The following is a 14,035-nucleotide window of genomic DNA, read 5'->3' as shown; positions in this document are numbered from 1 at the left end:
GTGTTCTGCCTTTCAATCTATCATCTGCCTGTTAATCTATAATCTATCTCATCATTTTAAAGAGTCTTCTGCATAAACTTGTACAAACTAAATTTATTAAACTTACTAGCGCCTGCCTAGGCAATGGAATGTGTTTGTTTCCGTCTTCTGCTGATCTTGATGTGCACACTCTGCAATAAGTACTAGGAATTAAGGCCATTTGATAGCATATAACTTGTTTTTCTCATGTCAGGTTGCCCTTTGCACATAGGCCTCAGTTCGGTATTCCTTTTTGTATCACATTAAGAGAAACGTTATAAAACAGATTAAATGCAGTAAAAAATAGTTAGTATGAAAATATCAAATGTATTTTCTTATTATTTTCCACAATTTCCCTTTGATCAATCTATTGATGATATAATTTCCTTAATAATAATAATCAATAATAATAATCAATAATAATCAGAATGCTAATAAAGAGATGATTCGTAACATGATCTGTAGAAATTTCCCCAGAGACGGCTGAAATTTCAAATAATCAAAGAGGGAGAAAATTCCCATCTTACCTGCTCTGTGCACAATAGTCATAGAATAATTCACCACCTGAGTTCAGCAGAGGACTATGACCATGCTAGGGTTTCTGGGTCCCCTGGCTAATCACAACTGTGAAGTGCCGTATTTCTGAATAATCCGTGTATGTCTTAAGGGGACACACACATGCACTTGGCACAGTCTGAGGGCATTCATGATAGCATGCTTCTTAATAGATGATTATGCAAAGAGCCCATTTAAATACCAAAATTATACAGGAAAGTGTGGGGTTCTGCTGGGCCCCCTGTTTGCCTTAGAATCGTTATAATCCCCCCCCACCCCCCCACCCCGTTATGCAGCCCCTGACTACGACACTTAGATGAGAATAGCATTGCTTAATAAAATGAGGATCATAGACTACCTCACATGATTCAAGATTATTATCCTTCACTAAAGCTTAAATACTTACTTCATAATTAGACAGAAACATATATTCTTGTAATCATCTGGAAAAAGTAGCGATGTTAAGTTATACATTTGTTTCTGTGGGCCCAATTAAGGGGCTTCCCATAATTAGACAATTCCCATCTCTGGTTTTCCCTTGTCTGATTGATGTTGGTTCAGGTGAGTTACAATCTCCAGGAGATGGCCTCTTCTCAGGGTTTGAAATTCTGACCCATGAAGCAACTTGCATCTTACTGATAAGATTTTTTTGTTTTTTAAAAAAAAATCTTTTAAATCTCCATACAGGAATATAGTCCCGGGAAAGTAACTTTAGAATAACCCTAAACAACATGTGTATGTAATGCATTCAGCAAAAAATGGCACACACAGTATAGGCTAGTTAGTTCTGTATTCAGAATTCATATAATTAGTCCATCTGTGTACAAGTGTCACATGAACTCAGTATAAATACACATTTTCCTAGAACGCTCCAGAGTTTGGTAGACAACATACCTAAACAAACAGCATCATGGAGACCAAGGAGCTACCAAAAATGGTTGGGTGAGTTGTAAAGATTCCTTACAGAAATTCATGGTGTCAATTAACCTGATTATATACAGGTGTGCATTCAAAACTGCATGGTCTGACCCATGAAGCAATTTCTCATTAAGATGTTGTGCTGAGCTAACTGGCCAGTGAGGCTATGTTGAAAATGTCCAAGGTCACGACAAGTAAAATTAGACGTGCTTTTTACAGATGAGATTTAAAAATATATCTTTTTGTTCTCCAAACGGAGCATTGCAGAAACCCTCTAATTTGTCAAAATCCCATAAACGTTACGGGGATTTGCAGTTTTTCTTGTAATTTACCTGTATCACATTTTACCTGTGTGTAAGTAAATTATCACGTGATCTCAGTATTAAAACACCTGTTCCTGGAAATCTCCAGAGTTTGTTACACAACATAGCTAAACAAACAGCATTATGGAGACCAAGGAGCTACTTTAAAAGTTCGGGACTCAGGGTTTGGTTTTGGACAACCTGTCAGATGTAAATCCATGATTAACAATTGAACGAATATGGCACAACACCAACTTTGCCTAGACGAGACCATCTACCAAATTCAGGGTATGGAGAACCAGGTAAGGAGGACATTAGTCAGGGAAGCACACAAGTGTTAAAGTGTAATTCTCAAGCAGATTGAGAGATCTGCAACTCAGATTAGAGACGCTGGGCAACCATAACCTGGACACTCCACAAAGCTGGGACTTATGAGAGCTTGGTGAGCCATATGAAATCCCACTTGGAGTTTGGAAAAAGGGATGCTGGAAACGCACCAAACATGGAAAAAGATTCACATGTTGAATGAAACCAAAGACCCTTAGTACAAACACTACATTTAGTGGAAAGCATCAGTGATCCTCCTCCCGAGAACACCATTCACACAGTGAACCATGGTGGTGGAATCATGCTGTGAGGATGCTTTTCATCAGCAGAGATTCTGAAACTGGTCAGAGTTTGGGGGAAATTGGAAAAGAAGCATACTGGCAAAGCCAGTTTGAATGTTTTAGACTGTCCCAGTGAATGCCCAGACCTCAAACCAATTGAGAATCGATGGCACAATTTGAAAATGGCACTTCAGGTAGTTACATGAATACAACTACAATTGCAGCTTGCATATGTAAAGGGCTGCAGTGCCTTTCAGTCAAGGAAAAACTTCTTAATATCCTGTACAACAGCCAGTCATTTTCTCTGGCTTGTTGTAGGAAATCAGTTACAGACAGACAGCACATCATGGTGGATAACTTTAGCTGCCAGTACAGGGATTGAACCCATGACCTTGGCGTTATTAGCACCAATAGCACCAATTACATCAATACATCTAAGCAAATACAAAACAAAATGAACCAAAAAAACACAAGTCCTTACTCCTCCTCCCCTTTAAAAAGACAAAATAAATGAATCAACAATTTTGCCACTCTTTTTTATTCCCTTCGTCACAGTTAAATCAGATGCACTTATGACAAAGAACTGCACAGATGCAGATGTCACGGCTGTGGATTTGAGGGGAGTTGACTGCTGGAAGTCAAAGATGTCGTATTTAAGTTTATGTTCTGCTTGTTCAACAGTTGATTAATAAATTGCTATTAAACACATTCAGACAGATTTGAAGAGATAGTTTTATTCTCAATTCTTATTGTTTTGTTTATGGGGCATCAGACATTCAGGAAAAAATGGTATACTGTTTTCTAACAGTAACACTAATGATGTTCTCTAGCTGTAATTCTAACATGACAAGAAGCCAAGTACAACATGGCAAGCACAACATCACACACGATACTGTTGGCAAACTTATTAATACATTCAAAAAGACTGGAAGTGTTGCAGACCGACAAAGAAGTGGACGTCCACGAACACCCACTGACGAAGGCACAACCGACCTTGTGCTGTGTACATTGTCCCCTATGTATTGACACTTTTGGGACACGATGTATTTTCAAAAACTGTTTTTACACTTCACTAATCTATATACTACATGTGATACCATATGTATCACATGAATGTAATACAGTAAATATGATATAAATGTAATCTTCACTGTTAAATTCCATTATAGGAGAATTATTAGTTGTTCTAACTGCTTTGAATAAATGTCATAGGCCAAAATCAATGCACATTTTAATTGCTGTTTTACTAAGCAGTTTAGGTTTAATTATCTAGAAAATAACACACTACTGAGTTACATCCACAAAAAATACATCAATATCTTCATTAAATAAACATTTCTATCTTTTTTTTGTTTATGTATGAACACATCTATATGAAATGTGAATGATGTGTTTTCAAATGATGCATTTTTAAGCACATTTGTGTAGTAGAGCCAATGAAAACTTTATGAATGTGCATCTAAACTTTCATAACTTCCTAATGAATGTAACTGTGTTGTGCATTGGGATTATGTCATTATGTTGTGCAGAAAACTGCAGAAAATATGATATTTCTCATATGATAATGACTTAAATGTCTGGAGTTTACAAGAATGGATAGTGAAGTAAGGGGGAGGGGGGAGGTTGCTAGGTGCTGGAGGTATTGTTTTTTGAAAATTAGAATATTTTTTGAATATTTACAACTTCTGACGTATTCCAACTCACAACTCGCCTGCGATCGGATCCTTTCAGCAAACCTCGCATCTCTTGAGCAAATCTTTACATTTCTGAACATCTCTATTCACCTTTTTAACATCTTTACCACTAATCTGAGCATTTTCCTGCACGAATGTCATCTTCTGAAGAAATGGTAAGCTTTGAGCAGACAGAGTAGTGTTATAAATAAGGCCGTTAAGCGATTTTTGAAACGTCGTTTTGTAAAACTTAACGGTAACTATTCATATGTAGTTTTATTGTTAGGAAGGACAGGGATTATAGAAATATTCAGTATCTGTGACAATTTCCGTTCTCTCCAAGAGGGGGCGACCAAGCCTTAATCACGAAGACTGAACAGAAACGATACATCATTGTAGTACACGAAGTAAAATATCTAGATCTGTGTAGAGTGAATCATTTCAGTGGTGACTGTGTACCGTGTGAAAAGGCTTTCTGAACATATAGCGCAACTGAGTAAAGGAGATAAGGATTTTCCCCTCAGCATCCCAGCTTTTTAAATGACTGAATCACTCCAATATCATATCGTTCTCCTTTCTCATTAACATGAGGCCTAAGATGACTGGAAATAAACAGCCATGAAGTCGTTTTCCTCTTTTCCCAGCAGCCTAATATATCTCTTCTGTCCTGATGCTCTGTCGTTTGGGAGTGATTCGGCTCCGTTGATTCGGCTCCTTTGAGCTGAATGTTGAAGTCATCTCGCATATATGAGCTTTTTCTGTAGTTGTACACTCTTTGTAATCAAATCAAAACATTTTACTATCATAATATAGTTTAAAATACTCCTGTTTAGTTTAAAATGGCACTACGCTGTTTGGGAGTCGGCTCTTATCGGCGAGCCGAGCAAAGTGATTTGACTCATTGATTCCCAACACTATACTGTGCATACAGGAAACCTCCTGATCTTTTTCTGGGATACTTATCCATATTTCTGTCTTTTTCTCTAGAGTTGTATTCTCACATTACATCAGTTAGGCTAATTAAAACTTCCTGCAGTGGGAATTCATCTGTCCTACTGTAACTAGGTCTCTAGCATTCAACAAATGTTGAAAGAACTCTGATGGCAGATGTTTCTTTTTGTAGCTTAGCTGGAGGCTAGAACTTGTAATGTAAAATTAGTAGTCTTTAAAGCCTAAACTAAAAACCTTGTTTGTTTCTTCCCACCACAGCCATTTTTCTCCATCTGGGATTATTCCAGCTCTGGACCGCGGGTTGAGGCTGGTGACCTGCAACACCTTGTCCCGACTCCCCATGTGTACCACCAGGAGCAGCACTTTACTCCCAGCACTCAGGGCCAGGTTTATACCAACCTGCCTGACCAGGTATTAGACCATATTTATTCTAACTATAGGACTGTTTGAGTTCAGAAGTTATGTTTTTTATACAAATATTGTATTTGCACTGTAGAACCTAAATAAAAATTGCAGAAATAAGATTATTTTAATCCTGCTCTACATTTTTATGACAAATGTAGCAAACCTCAGACAAAACAAATATTGTCCTGTTTTGAAGTAGAAAATCTTTTGACTCTTTATTTTGTCTGTAAAAAACTTTAGGACTTCCCTCAAACATCAATAGTTTAAATCTTTTTTTGTACGTTTGATTTTGTAATCAGACATACAACACACACACACAAATATATTTATTGACTTTTCTCTCATGCTTTATTACAATACTACCTGCCTTCATTAAAAAGTTCAGCAAAGGGAATTGATACTCCTATTTATGTCTCTAAAGCCTAACCTACCCCTGTTTATTTCTTCCCCTCCTGCCACAGCCGGATTACGCAAGCTGGGATTCGTCCAACTCTGGACCGTGGGTTGAGACTGGTGACTTCCAGCACCTTGTCCCTGCCCCCCATGTTTACCTCCAGGAAGAGCAGTTCACCCCAAGCACTCAGGGCCAGGTGTATTACATCCTGCCTGCTCAGGTATTAGACTGTTTCCTTCTTCTTCTTCTAATTGTAGGACTGTTTAAATTCAGAAATTATGTTTTCATGCCAATATAGAATTTTCATTTAATAACATAATTATTTATGTCTTTACTCTCATTCTGTATTCCATCTCTACATTAAAGAGTTCTACAGAGTGAGTTACTTGATACTCTTATTTAGGTCTCTTAAGCCTAACCCAAACCCTGCTTGTTTCTTCCCGTCCTGCCACAGCCGGATTACGCAAGCTGGGATTCGTCCAACTCTGGACCGTGGGTTGAGGCTGGTGATGTCCAACACGTTGTCCCTGACCCCCACGTTTACCACCTGGAACAGCAGTTCACCCCCAGCACTCAAGGCCAGGTGTATTACATCCTGCCTGCTCAGGTATAAGACCGTTTTTATTCTAATTGTAGACCTGTTTAAGGTCAGAAATTATGTTTTTATACCAATCTTGAATGTGCAGTTAATAACAGAATTATTATATCTTTTCTCTCATTCTGTATTACTATACATTATTACATCAATACATTAAAGAGTTCTACAGAGGAAGTTATCTGATTATCCTAGTTAGGTCTCTTAAGCATAACCCAAACTCTTTTTGTTTCTTCCCGTCCTGCCACAGGTGTATTACCCCAGCTGGGGCACTATTTCCTGCTCTGGACCGTTGGTTGAAGCTGGTGACCTGCCACATCCTATCCCATCCTCCCACGTGTACCACCAGGAGCAGATATTCACTCCCAGCGCTCGGGGCCAGGTATAACAAGTGTTTAAGTATTATGATGTTGATTCATACACCACCTACACTACACCACAGTCTATCACATTACTGCTTGCTTTATGTTCAGCAGATAGAGCTTCCAGGGATGGCTGCAGTGTCAGAGGACCAATATTGCACCTTCATGCCTGGTAAGAACTATTTAAATGACAACATCCAACTCCAGTCAGTGTCTCTGTCCTATTAATAATAATAATAATAATAATAATAATAATAATAATAATAATAATAATATTTAGTAGATATTTAAGCACAGTAGGCATTTTTTTGCATATACATTTATTGCATTTGGCAGACACCCTTATTCAGACCAACTTACAGAAATGATTTGTCATCTCTATCAAAAACAAATGGATTTTATATATAACATCTTTTAGTGTTGTATAGCTGTAATATTGATAATTTTACATGTGGCCAGGTGTTACCTGATTACCTGTTGGTCTTTTGTCCTCTTTCAGCTGGAGAGTATCCTGTTGATGGATTGTACGGCCCTGCTGATATTCCTCCTGTACAAGAACAAGTCCTTCCTCCTCTGGACAAGCAGGAGCACACACTGGTAATAAATCAAAAAAGCATTGCACTAAAAATGTATGTACTTGTTATGTAATGGGTGAGCAGGTGAAATATATCCATGACAGTACTTATAATGATGTCCTAACCTGTACTGACATTAGGATGTACTTAGCAATTCACATCCACCTCCCCATAACTGGGGTGACATTCGGTCTCAGCAGAAAGGGATGGCCAGAAGGAAGATACTTAGAGGAACTTTAAAATGTTGTATATTTATATGTAGTACAATTGCATTTAGTATTGCACTTTGCTGTACAACAAATAATTACATTAATACCAACTGGTGAGCCATTAAGCATTATTCTAAGTACATGGAGTGTCAATATGCAATTTTAATGAAATGGGGGGGGGGGGGGGGGGGTGTCAGGTTTAAATAGTTTTACTAAACAAATAAACAAAGCCATGTGCTGCTGCTTCATTGTTTTCTGGCTTTAAAAGTGGTCCTATTTGAAATGACAAAATTTAAGCAGATTCTCTGGACTTAAGTCAACTTGAAGAAAAGCAATAACCAACAACTAGGATTGGTTAGTTTCGATGTGTCCTCTTTGTGTTAGAGGTGTTCTTTTTGTGATGTTTCTAATGCTATAAATATGGCTCTCTTTTGTGTACAACAGAACTGGGGTCCTAGTAGAAGACATCAGGGCCACAGATCCACAGATCCAAGTCCCTAATGAATGAATTAAATATAGATCTACATCGTCAAAACAAAGCTTCCAAGATTTATCATGCTTACAATACTTGCACATCACACACAACACTGTTGCCCAACTTATAACCAAATTCAAATAGACTGCGGACCAACCGAGAAGTGGACATCCACGAACATCCACCAACGAAGGCACAACCGACGTGGTGCTGGCATACATAGTCCATTATGTATGGAGACTTTTGGAACAACCTGTATATTCCCCCCAAAAAATAATTTACTACAAATCAACGACAGACAAACAAACAAACAAAAAATAACAATAAAATCTGGATTAAAAAACCTCTGGTGTTTCTAAAGTTTTTTTCTGAAACACTATCCCAGAGGTTAAGATAATTCTTTATTGTCTGAATTGTGGGTAATCAGGATGAACAGTGCCTCAGATGAGTGAAGCACTCAGAATGGACCAGGATGCTTCAAGACATCAGAAAAATCTTTGAAGCAAAACAATTTGGATCTTTATAGTTTTTTTTTATACTTTGTAGTCAAGCCAAACTTAAAAGGCAAATGTAATGTGTTCTAGTTCATGTAAATGTTGTACTTTCTTTTCTTGGTAAGGAAGGGGAACTAGATGAACTAAGTGAATGTTACATATGAATAGTGTAATCTAGACATTTTAAAATTGGGAATTTAAAGTAACACCATTAGACACCAAAACTGATATTCTTTTTTTTTTTTTTCAGATGAATGGTATTTATTTTTAATACCTATTTTAAAAGGAACCTGGGCATTTCATTTGTAGCTTGAGCTGTAGTACACACTATACGAAAATGCTAATTGAATGACTGAGAAGAAATTTTACGGTGAAATAGCTTTTGTATTTTCAGTCTTCCTTTTGGACTTGGCCAAAAGACAGCTCACTTGTGTGAAAAACGTGATCCAGTGAATTGAAACATTCCCACTACATGGGATGCTAGATTTCCAGATTAAAATGGATTTTGTCAGACTAAGAAAGTCTTGAACAAAACCTGAAGTAACTTCAATTGGTAAACTTGGTGACCCACAGATGCCGAATGACTAGTGTAGTGATCAAGACAATGTAAAATTCTTTATTGAAAATTTTGTTTACAATTCCAGTATGCTGAGTATAATTTGATATTCATTGCAGAAACTGAACTGGATTTGTTCTGGTATTGTATTGTATTGGTATTACAAAATATCTTTTGATATGTACAAACACCAAACACCAACCCTGGTCCAAGATTCTACAAGAATACTTTTTTGGATAATTAGGGGCTCCTTGCTTCCTGAAGTGGTTCTACTGGAATTGCCTATGAGTTTAATAAAGTATTATCCTATCTTATCTACTTAGAACCTGCTATGATAGTGAAGCAATCTAGTTTCGACACAAGGTTCTACACAACCTTTTAGGCTTTCCACACAGGGACAAACTGAAGCAACCTTTAAAGTTCTGGATTAAAAAAGTACAGTTGCATAGTAGAAATAGTATTAATAGATGCAGGCAGATTCCTTCCCCAGGTGATGTTTTTCTAGTATTCAACTGTCCAGTTTGGGTGAGTCTATGCCCACTGTAGACTCAGGTTCCTGTTCTTGGCTGATAGGAGTGGAACCTTCTGCTGTTGTAGCCAATCAGCCTCAAGAGTTGATGTATTGTACATTCTGATATGCATTTCTGCACACAGTGGTTGTAAAGAGTGTTTTTTTTAGTTACCGTAGCCTCCTGTCAGCCTGAACCATATTCCTCTGACCTCTTTCATCAATAAAGTGTTACTTTCCACAGAACTACCACTCACTGATTTTTGTTTCTCATCCTTGTATGCAAACTCTTGAAATCTGAAAATGTATCTGAAAATCACAGGAAATCAGCAGTTTCGGAAATACTCATACCAGCCCATCTGGCATCAACAAACTTGCCACGGTCAAAGTTACTGAAATCACATATTTTTCCAAATTCTAATGTCTGATGAACATGAACCGAAGCTCTTGACCTGTATTTGCATGATTTTATGCATTGTGAACCAAATGACTGACTAATTGCAATGACAAGCAGGGATACTGGTGTTCATATTTAAGTAATTGATGACTGTGTGTGTATATATATATATATATATATATATATATATATATATATATATATATATATATATATATATATATATATATATATATATATATATATATATAGAGAAGGTGTATAGGGTAGGGTTAATATGTTCCATGCTAGAGCTGAACAAAACACAGTTTCTGTGAATCATACTGATATGACTTATGCAATGCACATATAGAAAGAGGAACCTTTCTATAAGTACCAAACAGTACCAACAGTACCAAATGGAATTTCATATGGCTCACCAATGTCTCATAAAGCTGAGATTTGTAGAGTGAGTTTAAAGAATTTGAGTGTTTCTGCAATTCTCTGTTCCTGTAGGGAACTCTGTATGGAATGGGTTAGCTCAATTGGTTAGCGTATGGTCCTAACAATGTGAAGGTCGTAGGTTTGAGCTGCATACTTGCCACTAAAAATTATCCAGTGTGATGTCATGTTAGCCTGAAATAAATTTCCCACAAAAACAACTGTGTGTTATACAGGATATTATGGAGATTTCCTTGATTGAAAGCACTTCAGCCTGTTGTAGTTGTATTCATGTAACTACCTGAAACCCCATTTTCAAAATGTGCGATAGATTGTCAATTGGATTCAGATCTGCACATTTATTGGGACATTCTATAACATTCAAACTGGATTTGCCAGTATGCTTCTTCTCCATGTGCCCCAAAACTATGACCAGTTTCCCAGTTGATGTTTCATCCCTGATGAAAGCATCCTCACAACATGATTCCACCACAACGCTTCACTGTGAGAATGGTGTTCCCTAGATGAAGATCAGTGATGGTTTCCACCAAATGGAGTGCTTTGTACTAAGGGTCATTGGTTTCATTCAACCTTTTTCCATATTTGGTGAGTTGCCAGAACATCACAAGAAAAACTGAGAAATCCTGTTTGTACTGACTACATATGTGTATTTTTATGACAACTTGTTGCACCATAACTAACTAGCCCATATGTACAATTTTTTGCTGATTGCATTACATTCACATGTTGATTAAGGTTATTCCGAGGTTACTTTTATGGGATTTTGAAGAATTGGTAGTGTTTCTGCAATGCTCTGTTCCTGTAGGGAGATCTAAAAGATGTTATTTTTAATCTGTTAAAATCCAAGTCTAACTGTACGTGTCATGGTCCCAGCCAGGGACAGTTTCTTCAAGTGGCTCCAGGCTGGTTAGCTCAGTTGGTTAGAGTGTGGTGCTAATAACACCAAGGTCATAGGTTCAATCCCCATTCTGGCCAACTAAAGTAGTCCACCATGATGTGCTGTCCGTCTTTAACTGATTTCTCACATGAAGCTGGAAAAGATAACTGCTTCTTGTGAACATGTTTCCAGCATCCCTTTCTCCAAACTCCCAATGGGATTTAATAGGGCTCACCAATCTGTCATAAGTCCCAGCTTTGAGGAGTATCCAGGCTGTGGTTTTCCAGCATCTCTAATCTGACTTGCAGATCTCTCAAGCTGCTGGAGAATTAAACTTTAGTGCTTGTTTGCTTCCCTGACTAATGTCGTCATTGCCTGGCTCTCCTTGCCCTGAATTTGGTGGATGGTCTCGTCTAGGCAATGTTAAAGTTGTCCACCATGATGTGCTGTCTGTCTTTAACTGATTTCCCACAAGAAGCTGGAGAAAATATCTGCCTGTTTTGATATGTTTCCAGCATCCCTTTCTCCAAACTCCCAATGGGATTTAATAGGGCTCACCAATGTCTCCTAAGTCCCAGCTTTGAGGAGTATCCAGGTCTATGGCTATCTATCTATCTATCTATCTATGGCTGTCCAACGTCTCTAATCTGACTGGCAGATCTCTCAAGCTGCTTGAGAATTAAACTTTAATGCTTGTTTGCTTCCCTGACTAATGTACTCATTGCCTGGCTCTCCTTGCCCTGAATTTGGTGGATGGTCTCGTCTAGGCAATGTTAAAGTTGTCCACCATGATGTGCTGTCTGTCTATAACTGATTTCCCACAACACGCCAGAGAAAATACCTGCCTGTTGAGAGAGTTTTTCCACGTTTGGTGAGTTTCCAGCATCCCTTTCTCCAAACTCCCAATGGGATTAAATAGGGCTCACCAATCTGTCATAAGTCCCAGCTTTGAGGAGTATCCAGGCTGTGGTTTTCCAGCATCTGTAATCTGACTTGCAGATCTCTCAAGCTGCTGGAGAATTAAACTTTAATGCTTGTTTGCTTCCCTGACTAATGTCCTGCTTACCTGGTTCTCCTTGCCCTGAATTTGGTGGATGGTCTCGTCTAGGCAAAGTTAAAGGCACACAGGTAAAGTGTCACACAGGTACATCACAAGAAAAACTGAGAAATCCTGTTTGTACTGAGTACATATGTGTATTTTTATGACAACTTGTTGCACCATAACTAACTAGCCCATATGTACAAATTTTTGCTGATTGCATTACATTTACATGTTGATTAAGGTTATTCCGAACTTACTTTTATGGGATTTTGAAGAATTGGAGTGTTTCTGCAATGCTCTGTTCTTGTAGGGAGTTCTAAAAGATTTTATTTTTTATCTGTTAAAAACCAAGTCTAATTGTACGTGTCATGGTCCAAGCCTGGGACAGTTTCTCAATGTGACTCCCGGCCGGTTAGCTCAGTTGGTTAGAGCGTGGTGCTAATAACACCAAGGTCATGGGTTCAATCCCCATATTGGCCAACTAAAGTAGTCCACCATGATGTGCTGTCTGTCTTTAACTGATTTCTCACATGAAGCTGGAAAAGATAACTGCTTCTTGTGAACATGTTTCCAGCATCCCTTTCTCCAAACTCCCAATGGGATTTAATAGGGCTCACCAATCTCTCGTAAGTCCCAGCTTTGAGGAGTATCCAGGCTGTGATTTTCCAGCATCTCTAATCTGACTTGCAGATCTCTCAAGCTGCTGAAGAATTAAACTTTAATGCTTGTTTGCTTCCCTGACTAATGTCCTCCTTACCTGGTTCTCCTTGCCCTTAATTTGGTGGATGGTCTCGTCTAGGCAATGTTAAAGTTGTCCACCATGATGTGCTGTCTGTCTTTAACTGATTTCCCACAAGAAGCTGGAGAAAATATCTGCCTGTTTTGATATGTTTCCAGCATCCCTTTCTCCAAACTCCCAATGGGATTTAATAGGGCTCACAAATCTCTCCTAAGTCCCAGCTTTGAGGAGTATCCAGGCTATGGCTGTCCAACGTCTCTAATCTGACTTGCAGATCTCTCAAGCTGCTTGAGAATTAAACTTTAATGCTTGTTTGCTTCCCTGACTAATGTCCTCATTGCCTGGCTCTCCTTGCCCTGAATTTGGTGGATGGTCTCGTCTAGGCAATGTTAAAGTTGTCCACCATGATGTGCTGTCTGTCTATAACTGATTTCCCACAACACGCCAGAGAAAGTACCTGCCTGTTGAGAGAGTTTTTCCACGTTTGGTGAGTTTTCAGCATCCCTTTCTCCAAACTCCCAATGGGATTTAATAGGGCTCACCAATCTCTCCTAAGTCCCAGCTTTGAGGAGTATACAGGTCTATGGCTATCTATCTATCTATCTATGGCTTTCCAACGTCTCTAATCTGACTGGCAGATCTCTCAAGCTGCTTGAGAATTAAACTTTAATGCTTGTTTGCTTCCCTGACTAATGTCCTGCTTACCTGGTTCTCCATGCCCTGAATTTGGTGGATGGTCTCGTCTAGGCAAAGTTAAAGGCACACAGGTAAAGAGTCACACAGGTACATCACAAGAAAAACTGAGAAATCCTGTTTGTACTGACTACATATGTGTATTTTTATGACAACTTGTTGCACCATTACTAACTAGCCCATATGTACAATTTTTTGCTGATTGCATTACATTCACATGTTGATTAAGGTTATTCCGAGGTTACTTT

General features: G+C 38.4%; 1 protein-coding gene and 1 non-coding gene across 3 annotated transcripts; both read left to right on the top strand.

Moving 5' to 3' along the window:
- Positions 1-4,113: 4,113 nt before the first annotated feature.
- Positions 4,114-8,612, top strand: LOC108260672 (uncharacterized). Of its 2 annotated transcripts, none has more exons than XM_017461107.3 (8): positions 4,114-4,250; positions 5,284-5,436; positions 5,892-6,044; positions 6,279-6,431; positions 6,670-6,801; positions 6,896-6,953; positions 7,281-7,378; positions 8,010-8,612. In XM_017461107.3, the coding sequence occupies exons 1-8, from the start codon at positions 4,230-4,232 to the stop codon at positions 8,064-8,066; spliced, it is 825 nt and encodes a 274-aa protein (XP_017316596.1). In that variant the 5' UTR covers positions 4,114-4,229; the 3' UTR covers positions 8,067-8,612. The 2 variants fall into 2 exon arrangements, with proteins under 2 accessions (XP_017316596.1, XP_017316594.1); XM_017461105.3 differs by having other exon boundaries at positions 6,893-6,953.
- A 4,149-nt stretch (positions 8,613-12,761) lies between these two features.
- Positions 12,762-12,835, top strand: trnai-aau (transfer RNA isoleucine (anticodon AAU)). Its single transcript has one exon. It is a non-coding gene; the product is annotated as a tRNA-Ile (tRNA).
- The last annotated feature ends 1,200 nt before the right edge of the window (positions 12,836-14,035 follow it).

Source organism: Ictalurus punctatus, chromosome 29 (genome assembly GCF_001660625.3).
Source record: "Ictalurus punctatus breed USDA103 chromosome 29, Coco_2.0, whole genome shotgun sequence".
Taxonomy (NCBI): Eukaryota; Metazoa; Chordata; class Actinopteri; order Siluriformes; family Ictaluridae; genus Ictalurus; species Ictalurus punctatus.
The sequence above is the reverse complement of the archived record's forward strand: the minus strand, read 5'-3'. Positions and strand labels throughout refer to the sequence as shown.